Source organism: Malaclemys terrapin, chromosome 19 (assembly GCF_027887155.1).
Source record: "Malaclemys terrapin pileata isolate rMalTer1 chromosome 19, rMalTer1.hap1, whole genome shotgun sequence".
Taxonomy (NCBI): Eukaryota; Metazoa; Chordata; order Testudines; family Emydidae; genus Malaclemys; species Malaclemys terrapin.
In genome coordinates this window covers 21,295,061-21,309,464 of record NC_071523.1, presented here as the reverse complement: position 1 = coordinate 21,309,464, position 14,404 = coordinate 21,295,061, and the positions used below count along the sequence as shown (strand labels likewise).

General features: G+C 45.5%; 1 protein-coding gene across 1 annotated transcript; it reads left to right on the top strand.

Annotated features, from left to right (window-relative positions):
• Window positions 1–3,463: 3,463 nt before the first annotated feature.
• On the top strand, window positions 3,464–13,716 carry RPL22 (ribosomal protein L22). Its single transcript, XM_054009240.1, has 4 exons — window positions 3,464–3,564; window positions 4,393–4,497; window positions 9,316–9,440; window positions 13,503–13,716. Exons 1-4 carry the CDS (start codon window positions 3,505–3,507, stop codon window positions 13,645–13,647), a joined length of 435 nt encoding a protein of 144 aa, XP_053865215.1. The 5' UTR covers window positions 3,464–3,504; the 3' UTR covers window positions 13,648–13,716.
• The last annotated feature ends 688 nt before the right edge of the window (window positions 13,717–14,404 follow it).

The window sequence follows — 14,404 nt, the reverse complement described above, 5'->3', positions numbered from 1 at the left end:
TCTACAATAAGTGAGGCGAGGTCAGGATCACGTTCACATATTATCACTTTGCAGAAGATCCCATTGCTCAGTAGTCCGTCAGTCTGAGCTTCCTGCAGGCCCTTTGAGCTATGTGCTCAAATGTTTTCAGAGACAGTGTAAAACTCAGGGCCCCAACGCCTTCAATGCTGCAGTGAATTACAGCAGAATTCCTCGGAAGCAACTATGTTTCCATCCAAAAGACACAGCTAAAACACAGGGCAGCCTCTGATACCTGTGTTTACTCAGCTGATCTCAAATTCCTCCAAACATTCAACTGAATCAGTTTTTCTTCACTTTCTCTCATGAGATCTGTCTAGTTACTGGTGCACAATGGCTATGAGGATTCAACCCCAGAGGTAGCTGCATCCCAGCAGTGAGGGAAACTATCCTTATTCATATACGACGTCAGCAGAGTGCTGACAGATGCTTGTGTGCTCTGGTGCTATGGAGATGTAAGGAGTCATTGCCGCCATTAATGAGAATAGTAACAAATATGTGATAGCATCCAAATGAGTGAGAGGAGTCTTCAAATTAAAAACTCTTCTGTCACAATTAGCAAGTGGAGAATGGCTGACTCGGGTAATTAGGAATGGAAGCTAGACCAATAGTGCCAAATTCATATCCAGGCCAAGCTGATATTGACCAAATAGCTGATAGCCAGTTGGTAGCCGGTGAGTTTCAGCCAACTTCCTGGGGGAAAACTGTCCACCTCACCTACTGCACTGTAATGGCCTCTTGTCAACAGTCTGATCAGAGGCCCCGCATCTCCTGGTGCCTCTCCAACTAAGGGTTGGGCAGTGAGATGCATTGGCAAGAGGCAGCTTGGCGGAAGCTCGCACTGCTGCTGTCTGGTCTCTGTAGCTAGCTTGGCAACTTCAGTCTTCCGAGCTGTCCGGCTGGTGCTTTATGTGGGTTTAAAATAGGGCAAGTGTGAGGAGAATTTAACCATCCCCACATCCCCACCTTGAAGCATGTGTGCCAAGGGGTAACTCTTCTCTCTGCCCACTAGTGCCTCCGATTGTGGAACACTTGTTGCTGGCAATGTCACCCTTCATAACTGCTTTCTCGCTCCTTCTGCAGCTTACTGTTGGAGCAGCACCATCTCGTGGCTTTTGTGAAATGATGCACGGGATCTGGATGCCACGGTGTATTCATTTACAACCATGCTTTTGTGATGTTTGCCTTTCTAATTCCATGTGTTTATTACCTCAGAGATCACTTCATGCCCCCACCCTTTTAAAGACCACATCTTTAGAGTAGGGATTTTCTCATGGCAGAATCAGGGCAGTGGAGTTCCTGTGTTTTGAAGAGTTAAAACTGAGGTCAGATCCTGATCAATTCAGAGCTTTTCTTCAGAGTGTTGTTATACATTTTGTATCGTGGTAGTGCTGAGAGTCCCCAGTGAAAGATCCATAAGAATATAACAGCCATACTGGGTCAGACCAAAGGCCCATCTAGCCCAGTATTCTGTCTTCCGACAATGGCCAACGCCAGGTGCTTCAGAGGGAGTGAACAGAACAGGTGATCATCAAGTGATCCATCCTGTTGCCCATTCCCAGACTCTGGCACACAGGCTAGGGACACCATTGCTCCCCATCCTGGCTAATAGCCATTGATGGACCTATCCTCCATGAACTTATTTAGTTCTTTTTTGAACCCGGTTATAGTCTTGGCCTTCACATCCTCTGGTAAGGAGTTCCACAGGTTGACTGTGTGTTGTGTGAAAAAATACTTCCTTTTGTTTTAAACCTGATGCCTATTAAATTCATTTAGTGACCCCTAGTTTGTGTGTTATGAGGAGGAGTAAATAACACTTCCTTATTTACTTTCTCCAAGATCAGGGCTTTGTTGAGCTATGCATTCCACATACATATGAATTGGGGGTAGAGGTTTCGGCTCCAGTGCCCAGGCTAACTTCTGTCCTAGACCACTGTGCAGTGTCACTATGAGCTGTTAAACAGTTGCCATGTTCCATCCCAGGACAGGCTGCATTTCAGCACAGGAAGAAGTGATTTGTATGTGTATGCTATGGTGAGATCTGAAATCACTGGGAAGAAAGGTGGCTTTTATTATTATTATTATTATTAATAACAAAAGCTGCTGTGAAGTGAGTCCTACATGAGAGTCTGCCTTGGGGCTATGGTGCTGAGGGGACAGAAAGCTGTACGCACTGCTGCTTCTCTGGTTTGATTTCCCTCTCTACTGCCTGCTCCCTGGGAATGGTGCCAGCGCCTTTGCTCCCCACCAAGGGAAAGCTCAGCAGTGACACAGATCTCAGTGCCCCCAGGGTCAAAGCCTACCCTCTCCCTCAGTCCTGTGCCTTCCCCATGGCACAGACCACGCCCCCAGGCCCCTGCTCCCTGCCCTGACCTCCCCCCGCCCATGCCAGGCCCCTGCTCCCTGCCCAGATCCCCCCCACGCCAGCCAGGCCCCTGCTCCCTGCCCTGCCCTCCCCCCCACACCAGGCCCCTGCTCCCTGCCCTGACTCCCGCCCCCGGCCCCTGCTCCCTGCCCTGACTCCCGCCCCCGGCCCCTGCTCCCTGCCCTGACTCCCGCCCCCGGCCCCTGCTCCCTGCCCTGACTCCCGCCCCCGGCCCCTGCTCCCTGCCCTGACTTCCCCCCCCGGCCCCTGCTCCCTGCCCTGACTCCCCCCCCCGGCCCCTGCTCCCTGCCCTGACTCCCCCCCCCGGCCCCTGCTCCCTGCCCTGCCCCCCCCCCCCCCCCCCGGCCCCTGCTCCCTGCCCTGCCCTTCCCCCCACACCAGGCCCCTGCTCCCTGCCCTGACTTCCCCCCCCGGCCCCTGCTCCCTGCCCTGACTCCCCCCCCCGGCCCCTGCTCCCTGCCCTGACTCCCGCCCCCGGCCCCTGCTCCCTGCCCTGACTTCCCCCCCCGGCCCCTGCTCCCTGCCCTGACTCCCGCCCCCGGCCCCTGCTCCCTGCCCTGACTTCCCCCCCCGGCCCCTGCTCCCTGCCCTGCCCCCCCCCCGGCCCCTGCTCCCTGCCCTGCCCTGCCCTTCCCCCCACACCAGGCCCCTGCTCCCTGCCCTGACCCCCCCCCCCCGGCCAGGCCCCTGCTCCCTGCCCAGACCCCCCCCCCCCGGCCAGGCCCCTGCTCCCTGCCCTGACCCCCCCCCCCTGCCAGCCAGGCCCCTGCTCCCTGCCGAGATCCCCCCCCCCGGCCAGGCCCCTGCTCCCTGCCGAGATCCCCCCCCCCGGCCAGGCCCCTGCTCCCTGCCCAGACCCGCCGCCTGAGAGGCGGGGGACGGATCCGGGTCCCTGCACAGGTAGCGCTAATCGATCCCAGAGATGCGGATGGCTAAGGGGTGTCTTATGGGGGGAAATCTATTCGCTCAGTACTTGGCTAGCGTGACCTGCGCTCTGCGTGCTTCGGGGGGGGAGGGTGGTTCGCACATGCGCGTTTGCGCGAGATGGACGCGGGGGTGTCGTCGGCGCATGCGCGAGAGGCACACGGGTGATTTGGCGCATGCGCGTCGCGCCGCCCTCCCTTTCTGCTTCTCTCGCTGCAGCCGCCATGGCGCCTGTGGTGAGTGTCCAACCACGCCGGGCCCAGGCCGGCCTCCCCGCGAGCTCCCCGCCCCGGCCCGACCCCCGCGGGCTCCGGCCCCTGCCCGCTCGGCGGCCCTGGCTCGGGGGTGGCCGGGGGGTGCGCGCCGCGGGGCGGGGGGCGGGGGAGGCCGCAACCCGGCTCCTCGCATCGCTTCCTGAGGGCCCGGGCGCCCCGGCCGCGGGGCCTTCACCCGCCGCGCCGGGGGCCTGTTTCCTGCTGCGGCCTGGCCGGCCTGGGAGCCCCCCGTTTCCTGCAGCCGCCTAGGGCGCCAGCCCCCCGCCCCCCCGCCCCCGCGGCCCTGGGGTCCGGTCCCTGGCGGCCCCCGCCTCGGTTCTTCTGGGACTTCCCCTCGTCCCCCGATTCACGGCCGCATGGAGGCGCCGCTCTGGCTCCCGAGGCTGGGGTGGGTTGAGTGCCTGGAGGAGCCGGGTGTAGGGTGACCAGACAGCGAGTGTGAGGAATCGGGATGGGGTGGGGAGGGGGCAGGAGCCTATATAAGAAAAAAGACCCAAAAATTAGGACTGTCCCTATAAAATCGGGACATCTGGTCACCTTAGCCGGGTGCTGCGCGGTCCTGTCATAACCTGGCTCAGTGGCCCTGAGAAACTTGATCGGGGACACGGTGCAGTCCTGTCAGGGGGTGTCATCCACGTTGTAACTAGGGCTTGGCACTGTTGTGAATGAGCTCTACCCTTTTTTCTTACTCACTGATATCAAGACACACCCTTACCCCTAATGCCAAAGCTTAAGGTTTAAGTTTAGAATATGTAACCTGTGTAACTTTATTTCTTTTTAACTTTACAGAAGAAGCCTGCAACGAAAGGTGGCAAAAAAAAGAAGCAGGTCCTAAAGTTTACTTTGGACTGCACCCATCCTGTTGAAGATGGAATCATGGATGCAGCCAACTTCGTAAGTTTTAAATGCTCTAGGCCATCAGTGTTTCTTTAACTATAATGGAGTTTGCCACTAGGAGAGCAAAGGAATCATTTGGCAGCTATATGAAATGATTATGAAAATATATTTACTATAGCAAAAATCCACTGACTCGTTCTCTCCCGTGCATCACTCTCTAGGATACTCTCATATCCCCAAAGGTGTACATTAGTGTTGCTGGCCTGCTTGGTCTTAGCCACTGCTAACTATGAATTTCTATTTCCTGAGCCTGTTTCCTATCCTGTTGGGAACTTTCCTTTTCTCTTTCCAGTTGTCTCCTCCCCATTAAGCTGCAGTTAGTGGCAACGGTGTCACCACTTTTAAAGCCTTACCTATGCTAGGTTTGGCAAAAAGTTTCTTGCAATGCAGTGGTGGGAAACCTTGTGTAGCAAAGGCTCTTATAGCAACTAGTGATTTTACCATTATGTTCTACAGATCTGCCTTGAGCAGGGTTGCACTGTATGGTGTTCAAAGGCAGGTGGCTACAGAAGCTTATCTACAGCAGGGTTCCTACTGTGACTATTACCAGTAGAGAAGCAATGTTGGGGTTTATCTAAAAATCTTACTGTAGAGGAGATGTTAATAAAAGGGTGGGCACTGGTTAGTGCTTGGCATTGAGAATTGGTAAATTTGAATTCACTCACCTTGGGCTGGCAGCTAAGTGGAACTTTGCAAAGTTAATGCACGATTCTTATGAAAGGAACCATATTTGCTTCTAGCACCTTTCAGATCCTGGCTGCTCTTCTGGGATAGTGAGGTAAACCCTTTCCATGCTGGATCTAAATCACACTAATTGTGTGTTCCCTGGGTAGCATAGTCCAAGCCTGATTGTATGACAAAACCTTTTGTTAGACTAGTATTTTATGGCAAAACTTTCAGAAGTTCCGTAGGCACTTAGATTCCCATATTTCATTGACTTTCAGTGGTGTTTAGGCTCCCAAGCATGTAAGTCATTTTGATGCTTCTGAAAATTTTAGATAGTCTCTTAGGCTTTGTCTTGACTGAAAAATTGTCATGTTTTTGCCACAGGGCCAGCTAAATCAAGCTACAAAGTGTTGCCCTACATGTACACTAGGGGGGAAAAGTTTGAGCTTCATTTATGTCTTAGATTGACCTACATTTGACCATTTTATCTAGTCAAGATGATGTCTAATAGTGTCTGTATTAGCAGTCCTGTCACATTTGACATTGGAAGCCATATACACACATTTCGTTCAATCTTGACTGAAGGGAAACTATTAGTATTTTGCTGATATGGTTATGGCCAAACAATAACTGATGCATGAAGTGTGAGACTCCAGTTAAATATGGCAGGATTTCTTGTGATTCTACATGCAGGGTCCATATTTGTTCCAGTTTGCACCTGCTGTAATAACTTAAGTCAGTGATGATAGATGAGGACATGAATGATGTGAAGTCAGTGCAGAATTTGACCCTAAGTGAGAGGACTATTGTGGTGACATTAATTGCATAAATTGTCTGGTTCTCTTGAAGTGGTTTACTGTGTCCACACAACAGGCAAGTCCATGCATAGCACAATGTACACCTTTGGTTGCACCAGTGTTTTCTGGGGCATGTGACTCACTTATCCCATAATACTGGGAACAAGGGCTTTAGGCTTACTTTCAGATGTGAGGCAAACATTGTGTAATGAATTTAGGACAACTGAACCTTTATGCAGCTGGGAGGACAGTGCTTTGGGGGCTTCACCTGGTCAGGACTAAAGACTTTCTCCCAGATATTGCAACCAACCATTGCAACTTTCTGTAAAAAGCATAGACTCTATGCAGAAGTTGCAAGTTTGGGCTGTTCGTTGCAATGGTTTTGCCTACTGTAAATTTGTAGAATAGTTTTAGCATTGTTGGACTGCTATACTTAGCCAGGGAAACCATGTTCAAACAGTGCTAGCATCCTTCTGAGATTTAAAAAAAAAAACAAGTTTTAAAGTGGATTTATTTAATATAAATGCTTTGCAGTGATGATCGGGATCTCTCTTGGAAAGATGTTCTGCACTGCAAATTTAAGTCACGTAAGACTGTGTCTAAATTAAAGCTTATGTTCGCAGAATTTATATTGCTCAGGGGTGTAAATAACCCCCCCCCCCAGTGACATAAATGACACCGACATAGCGCTGTCCACACTGGCGCTTACGTCGTTGGGAGAGCTTCTCCCATTGACAGAGCTTCTGCCACATGGTGAGGTGGTTTTATTATGCTGACAGGAGAGCTCTTTCCTGTCGGCATAGTGTCTTCACCAGAGGTGCTGCAGTGCTGGCACTGCCGTGCTGTATGTGTAGACATGCCCTGTGTTATGCTGACGTACAGCCACTGCAATAATTGAATTGGTTTTACACGTTCACACTATGCTCCTTGTGTTGGCAGTGCACATCCTCACCAGGAGTGCTTGCACCAATTTAACTGCCAGCCTGGGGCACTGTGGGACAATTTCTGAAAGGCAGCAACAGTTGATGTATGCAACGCAGTGTCTACACCACTGGTTCTCGACCTGTGGCCCAGTCAGCACACAGTTGCGGCCCATGTGACATCCTCAGGGCCACACGGGTAGTATTGGATGCGGCCCACAATGGTAAATAGGTTGAGAACCGACACTGTGTTGACCTAACTACACCGGACCCTCGCTAGAATGCGGGATTTGGGATCCATGCGCGGTACCGCGTTAACGTGGGGACTGCATTAAAATGAATTGCAATTAAAGTAATTAAATTTGGGATCCATGGCCACAACCGCATTATATGCGAGTTCGCGCTATATAGACGCGCGTTCTAGCGAGGGTCCGGTGTACATTGACTTAAGTGCTATACCTCTTGTGGAGGTGGAGTTATTAACGGGGGAGCATTGGCCTGCTAAACCCAGGGTTGTGAGTTCAATCCTTGAGGGGGCCACTTGGGGATCTGGGGCAAAATCAGTACTTGGTCCTGCTAGTGAAGGCAGGGGGCTGGACTCGATGACCTTTCGGGATCACTTCCAGTTCTAGGAGATAGGTATATCTCCATATATTATATTATAAGTTGGTGTTGTGAGCAAGTTACATTGCTGGGAGCTACATTTTAGTGTATATGCTTACAGCAGGGGTTCTCAAACTGGGGGTTGGGACCCCGCAGGGGGATCACGAGGTTATTACATGGGGGGTCGTGAGCTGTCAACCTCCACCCCAAACCCTGCTTGGCCTCCAGCAGTTGCTATGTGAACGGGGTCACCAGTACAAAAGTTTGAGAACCACTGGCTTACGGAGTTAAGTCGATGTAAACTGCCGTACATTGACCTAACTCTGTAGTGTAGACCAGGCCCAACTCTTTACAGCAGAAGTTTCTGGCTACTGAATTACGTTGTGGCTTTTCAGCTGCGTGGAGTGCAGTTTGTAGTGTTGTGTTGGAATTTTCTTGAACTGAATGGTCTTCTTCCTTTGAATTACCTTCATATAAATAGTTGTGAAATGTCCTGCGTTCTGTGAGCTTGCTACAAATGCAGTCATTGATCCTAAGCCAACAAGTGGCTTTAGAAACTAGGCCATATAGTTCTGACTTCGATGAACTATATTTTCTATTGGTTCGCTAAATTAATGCCCTCTGATTGGGATCATTGTGGAAAAATACTAGAATTGTTTGTAACCCTGACATTTCTTGGAAATACTGGGGACTTTTTCAGTGGCCCTGCGTTTTTTTTTTTAATGTAGTTCTGAATGTGTAGATATTTCTTATTCATGGCATATCTTCCAATGATTTCTATGGAACTTTATTTAAGACTTCAAATTTAACACTTTTTTAGACTATACCCATTTCATAGATCAAAAACAAGATGATATGAGGTGGTGGAGGTGATTGGATGGAACAATGCATTTTGATTGCAACACAGTGCCTATTTAATTTATTTAAGTTCTTACCAGAAATGTAGGTGACGGTTGATTCATCTAGCTGATCTGATCATCACATTAGGATTATAATAGAATACTGAAGGTAATCAGACTTCAGATTTTTTATAACTTTGACATCCTGGTAAAATACTAGAGTTTCAAATTTATAATGTAGACACCTTCTATTTTCTTCCTGATCACTATTTTGCTATTGGTTGTGGAGCCTCCAACTGGATAAACTTTCAATAGAAGATGGCCACTGCTGTATTTTCTTTGCCTGCATAGTGGCATATGGGATTTCAAAGGCAAAAGGAAATGGGCTAGCTGAAATGTGTATGGGACACTTCAGTAGGATTCTTATATAATTACAATCTCTTAGAAGCCTTTTTGTTTGCTCTTTATCACTAAAAGTGAGATGTGAAGTTAGGAAAGTAAGTTTTATAAAGGTGGTCATTAAGTCGCCTCTTTATTGTGGTTTAAACCTTTGTAGGAACTTGAATCCTTATAACCTTATTTTTGTCAGATATCCAGAAAGGTGAATGCCTAAGACTGGTGAATACGTCCAGGCATCAAAGGCCTGATGGATGTTGCTCACTATAACTGTGATTCTGCAATGATTTGTGCATGTGCTTAATTTTAGGTACCCGAGTAGTCCCATTTAGGCCAGTAGGACTAATAGTATTAATCTTTGTAGGATCAGGGCCGAAGTCTTTGGGAGGAATATAGTAATCATTTCCTTTCAACGTTTGATGTGTGAGGAAGACACTTTAACCAAAAGCCAGACAAGTTTTAAAGTAAATTGGGGGAAAATGCTCTTTTATCTTACGTTTTGGATGCTAGGAAGTTAGCGGAGACATTTTGCCCTTCAAGGCAGAGAGACTTTGACTATAACTCTGACTAACAAATCTTACCCTTATTTTGTAGGAGCAGTTCTTGCAGGAACGAATCAAAGTGAATGGAAAAGCCGGTAATCTGGGTGGAGGTGTGGTGACCATTGAGAGAAGCAAGAGCAAAATCACCGTAACTTCAGAGGTGCCATTTTCCAAGAGGTAAGGGAGAGAGGAGGCATTGTATATTTATTGGAATAATGTAAAGGGAATGTCTAGCTAAAGGGGTTAAGGAGTGGGATACAAAGCCTTTTCTCTCTGGAAGGCTAGTTCCAATCAATCTCAGGTTGGTAATGACAACAGCCATCAGATGGTAAATTTCAGTGGTGTTTATGATGTCACAAACCAGATTCTAATGTACTGATATTGATGCAACAAACATCAGTCACCATTGATGTTGTTTGGCCCCCTTTTGGCAGTCTCAGCTAAGGGTCTGTGGAGTTCGAACTTCCTGCTCTCTAGGTCAGCCTGGAGTTGTGTTAGCAAAGAGGATAGTGAGAAGGTGTTTGTGGCTACTGTCTGTGCTGTACCTATTCTGTGCATAAGTAAATAGGCTTCAGTAGATTAGAGGATCTACTACAAGTGCAAATATCTCCAGTGACTGGATGGAGAGGGCTCCAGCAAATATCTGCACTGGATACTAGATGGAGAAGGCTCTGAGTTACTACAGAGAATTCTTTCCCAGCTGTCTGGCTGCTGGCTCTTGCTCAAATGCTCAGGGTCTAACTGCCATATTTGGGATGGGAAGGAATTTTTCCTCAGGTCAGATTGGTAGAGACCCTGGTGGTTTTTTGCCTTTCTCTGCAGCATAGGGCACAGGTCACTTGCAGGTTTAAACTTGCAGTGTAATTGGTGGATTCTCTGTAACTTGAAATCTTTAAATTACGATTTGAGGATTTCAGTAACTCAGACAGAGGTTAGGGGTCTATTACAGGAGTGGGTGGGTGATGTTCTGTGGCCTGCAATGCGGAGGAGGTCAGATGTGAGATGATCATGATTGTCCCTTCTAACCCCCTATGAGGACTTCACAGTTCACGATTGTCATTCTGTATCTTTTGCTAAATTTACTGTAGGAAGACCATGGTTTGGTCTTTTAGAGTGACAATTTAAAAGACGCCGATGATGACAATTTGAACAGTTATACCATTAGGAGAGTTCTCTCACACTTCGTTTAGAACTCTTGAGTGTGTCACCAAGAGGCAGGTCACTTTCCTAATTGACAAATATCACATTCATAACAGTTTTCTTCTCTACTAATGCTTTCTTTTTTATGCCTAACTCTGACCCTCTGGGTCCTCAGAATCTCTGCCATTAAATACTAATGTATTAGAAGATCTTACATCTCATTACTACAAGATGAAAACAAGTCAAGACAGGCCTGTCTTGGAGAGGATTTGGGAAATGGCTTTCAGCTCCACTGGTGAACTGCACATGTGGTTGGTTATGCACAGTGACTGTATTTCTGTTCCTAAACAAAAAGCTTCATTAGAGTTTTAGAGTGGAAGATGTTTCAGTGGAGGCCAGCTGATGCCTAATAAAAAACTTATTTTATTTTTACACAACAGTTTTACAACTTCCTAAAATATCTCAAAATAAGGCTAGAAATGAAAACAATTCAGATGATTCCCACTACTATATAATCTTCCATTTCCTGGTCATCCTACCGGACTTCAGCCTCCCACCCAATCTTTATACTGTCCCTTAAAAATTATTTTTAAAAAAAGCAGGTAAAGGTCAAAACTAATTACTGGGAGACATACATTTTAATTATTCAGTGGAACGATTTCTTTTTTATTTAGGAAGTTAACAGGTTTACAAATCTTTGACATGTAATATCAGAGACAAAACAATAATTACATTATGCAGCAATGCAATCATCAGTTCTCTCTATTTAACATGGTGTTACCATTTTATAAAGTGAGCATTGTTACGCTACCCACAACATGTTTTTGGTAATTTTATTAAATTGATTGAAATCTCTGATTGCATTTATAACAAAGCAGGCATGTCTAAAAATACTCTCACTGGAACCATTTCTAATAATCTAATAGGCTCCTCTTCTGTCTCCTCAAATCCTGCATCAGTTATTATCCTTCTAGAATGTAACAGCAGCATTCCTGGAAGCAAAGGACTAACGTCAGGACCCAGCTGAACTTGGTTCCATTTAGCTGCTTGGATGTACAATCTTATTTTGACTTGTAAATTGTATAAAATAAGTGAGATTAAAAGTAGGACATACCTTTCAAATGACTTGTGTAGGTGCTGATATTTTAAACTTCATATGCAGTCTTCAGAAATTGGTGATTAACAATGACCAATTTACATTTATCATGATTAAATTTAGTATTTGGTACTAATATTTAAATGAAGACATATGCACATTCTGAAATAGAAATTGACACCTAATTTGTTTGGGGCTAATTTTCTAAATAGCTGATTAGGCTGCTGAGTAATTTTTTTGAATATTGATGTGGAAAATAAATTAAATGAAGTCCTTCCTTTTAAAGGATGGTCTAGTAATAACACAATAGTCATAATTCAAAGACGTCTAAATAATGAAAAAAAACATCTTTGGGGGGAAATGTATACACTACCAATAAATCAAAAATACATTTACGTGTCTTATCTGTCTGTCAGCAAAGTACTTAAAATCATTGACTTTTATCAGTTACACATCGTCCAGTGTATTTTTCATACAATAGTTGTCTCTTTGAGGCCTTACACTGAGCAGTCCCTGCCTACACCATTGACCTCATCTACTTTCTTGTTCCTTTTGTCCCCATTTGCCAACAAAGCTCGCCTTGATACCCTCCTGTTGTCATCTTTATGCCTTCTTCCATGCTGTCCCCTTATGCCTGGAACCCCCTTTCATCCGATTTGCCCAACCTCCACCCTTGTCTCAATCCGATCCTAAAGACTCATTTCTCTAGACCCACTTACAAGATATAAATGTTTTTACTCTTCCAAAATTAGCAAGGACTAGGCCGAGGGGAAGCTTGAGACTTAGTTCCATGTTTTTATATATAAAATGTGTGTTCACACATCACCTGATTATTTTGCATGTATGTTGCCTACCCTGTTGTGCTCTCCTTTTACTATTGTAAGGTCTTCGAGGCAGGGAGAGTCTCCTGCATGTCAGCACAGCAACTAGCACATTATGAGCACTACTGCAATAATGACTTAGTAAAGAATTGAAAAATGTCAGTTGGTCCATTTCCCTCAGAGGTTTTACACCACCTCTTGTTAAACTTTATTTGATAACACAGAAATTAAACGTAGTCCTTTTTCCCCTTGTTATTTCTTGTCAGTGTGAACCACTTTGGCTTAGAGAGGAAGAGAACTGCTAGCCTTTCTGCATTGTGTGGCATACCTCTGTTACACAAGATTTATTCTGTCGTCCATAGTGTCTCATTCCCAGAATCCTCTGGTTTTAATGTATGTTATTCTGCTGTAATTACTTCAGTGATTCCAATGGGAGTTTTGCTTAAGTAAGGCCTATAGAAGTTGGCTCATGGTATCTAAGCTTGGCTGGACTGGATGGTTAAATGTGCTTTCTTTTTGTATTTGGAGAGCATTCTTTGTCTTGTGGGTGCCCTCTTCTAAAAGATGTTTTGTGTTTAGGGCTGTGAGATGGCGTAACTTGGGCATCCTCTCATAGGGAATTGCTTTATTTTCTCAGGCACCGTTGTGTGTAACACAAGCTGTAGTCACTTCTGCAGTAATATCATGCTTTTGGCTTGCCTTGCAGGAATGTAATTTCTCACACAGGTGACAATTCTTTTTCTTTTAAGAAAAATTGTTTTTAAAACTGCTTGTCAAAACATTAATGGAAGAGACAATTTGTCCTTTTAAGGTGAGTTAGTGGTAGGGTCCCACAGGGGAGTGTCTTCAGAAAAGACAATATTAAATGCTGCTATTAGGCAAATGTTGCAGACCTGAAAATGCAAAAACACTTTCAACCTACACATTTTCTTTGTTTCTGAAAAAGTAAAATGGCACGTTACAATCTACATCATTACAGCCAATTTTCTTATAAAGTGTGAGAGGAAAATGTTAAGACAAACTCCTGTTTTTTGTTATCAGAGGTGAAAATGAAAGACACTATTAAATAATGCAAGGTAGGGAAATTCAATTAAATAGCATACAATTTCAAGAGCATGTAATGTAGAATGAGTAATCTTTATACAGACTTCAGTTCAATTATTGGCTGCCTTCTTTCCACAGATATCTGAAGTACCTTACTAAGAAATATCTGAAGAAAAACAACTTGCGTGACTGGCTGCGTGTAGTTGCTAATAGCAAGGAAAGCTATGAATTGCGATACTTCCAGATTAACCAGGATGAAGAGGAGGAGGAAGAGGAGGATTAAATGCATGTGGATCTGGAAATATTTTGTACATTAAATTTCCTTCAATAAAACGTGGGGAAAAAATGTTAACTTTTCTGTGTTTTCCAAACTCTAGACATCGGGAGCTCTTCCAGTTGTTCAGATTACGTGGTGACCACTATAAAGCCTACTTCTTCATATCTATCTACTTCATAGATAAGGTTTACAGTTTCCATTATAAGGATAATGTTCAACTCCCACTATCCCAACTTTCAGAAATTTTCTCATTACTCTTAATTCAGAGAATTTGTTCAGAAAATCTGAGGTTCCTCATAAAGGGGATATTAAGTTTTCTCCTTTTATTGGAGAATAGAGATTTCCTCTTCATTATAGTAACGCTCCAAGTACAGCAATACTTAATGGTCTTTTTTCGGATGCTTTATAGCTTGATTTAAAAGTGTACGCTGAAATTTGGTAAGCCATCTGGAAAAGATCATCACTGGGATCAGGATTTATCCCAGGATCTGATACTTTTAAGGTAAGTAAAGCCTAGGCCTAATATTCTCTGGTGTTCATCTAACTCACTGGCCTTGCTTTGTTTTAATAAAGTCCTTAGCTATGGCATAATTTTTTTAGTTATAGGGGTTGAGATTTTCAAAGCGGACAAGGAAATTTTGCCACAGCTCCTCTTCATCTGAGTGGAGTTGTGTGGCTAAATACCCTAGGTGGCTTTGAAAATTTTAGCCAGTAACTGCCCTTTTATGTTGTCAGACTTAAAAACAAATTAAATATTGAGATA

Bases quoted from the DNA above. Each gene is read 5' to 3' on its own strand.
- RPL22 (XM_054009240.1), top strand. From the start codon at position 3,505: ATGCGCGTCGCGCCGCCCTCCCTTTCTGCTTCTCTCGCTGCAGCCGCC. The intron at 4,498-9,315 runs GTAAGTTTTAAA...CTTATTTTGTAG, and splicing joins TCATGGATGCAGCCAACTTC to GAGCAGTTCTTGCAGGAACG. The intron at 9,441-13,502 runs GTAAGGGAGAGA...TTCTTTCCACAG, and splicing joins GAGGTGCCATTTTCCAAGAG to ATATCTGAAGTACCTTACTA.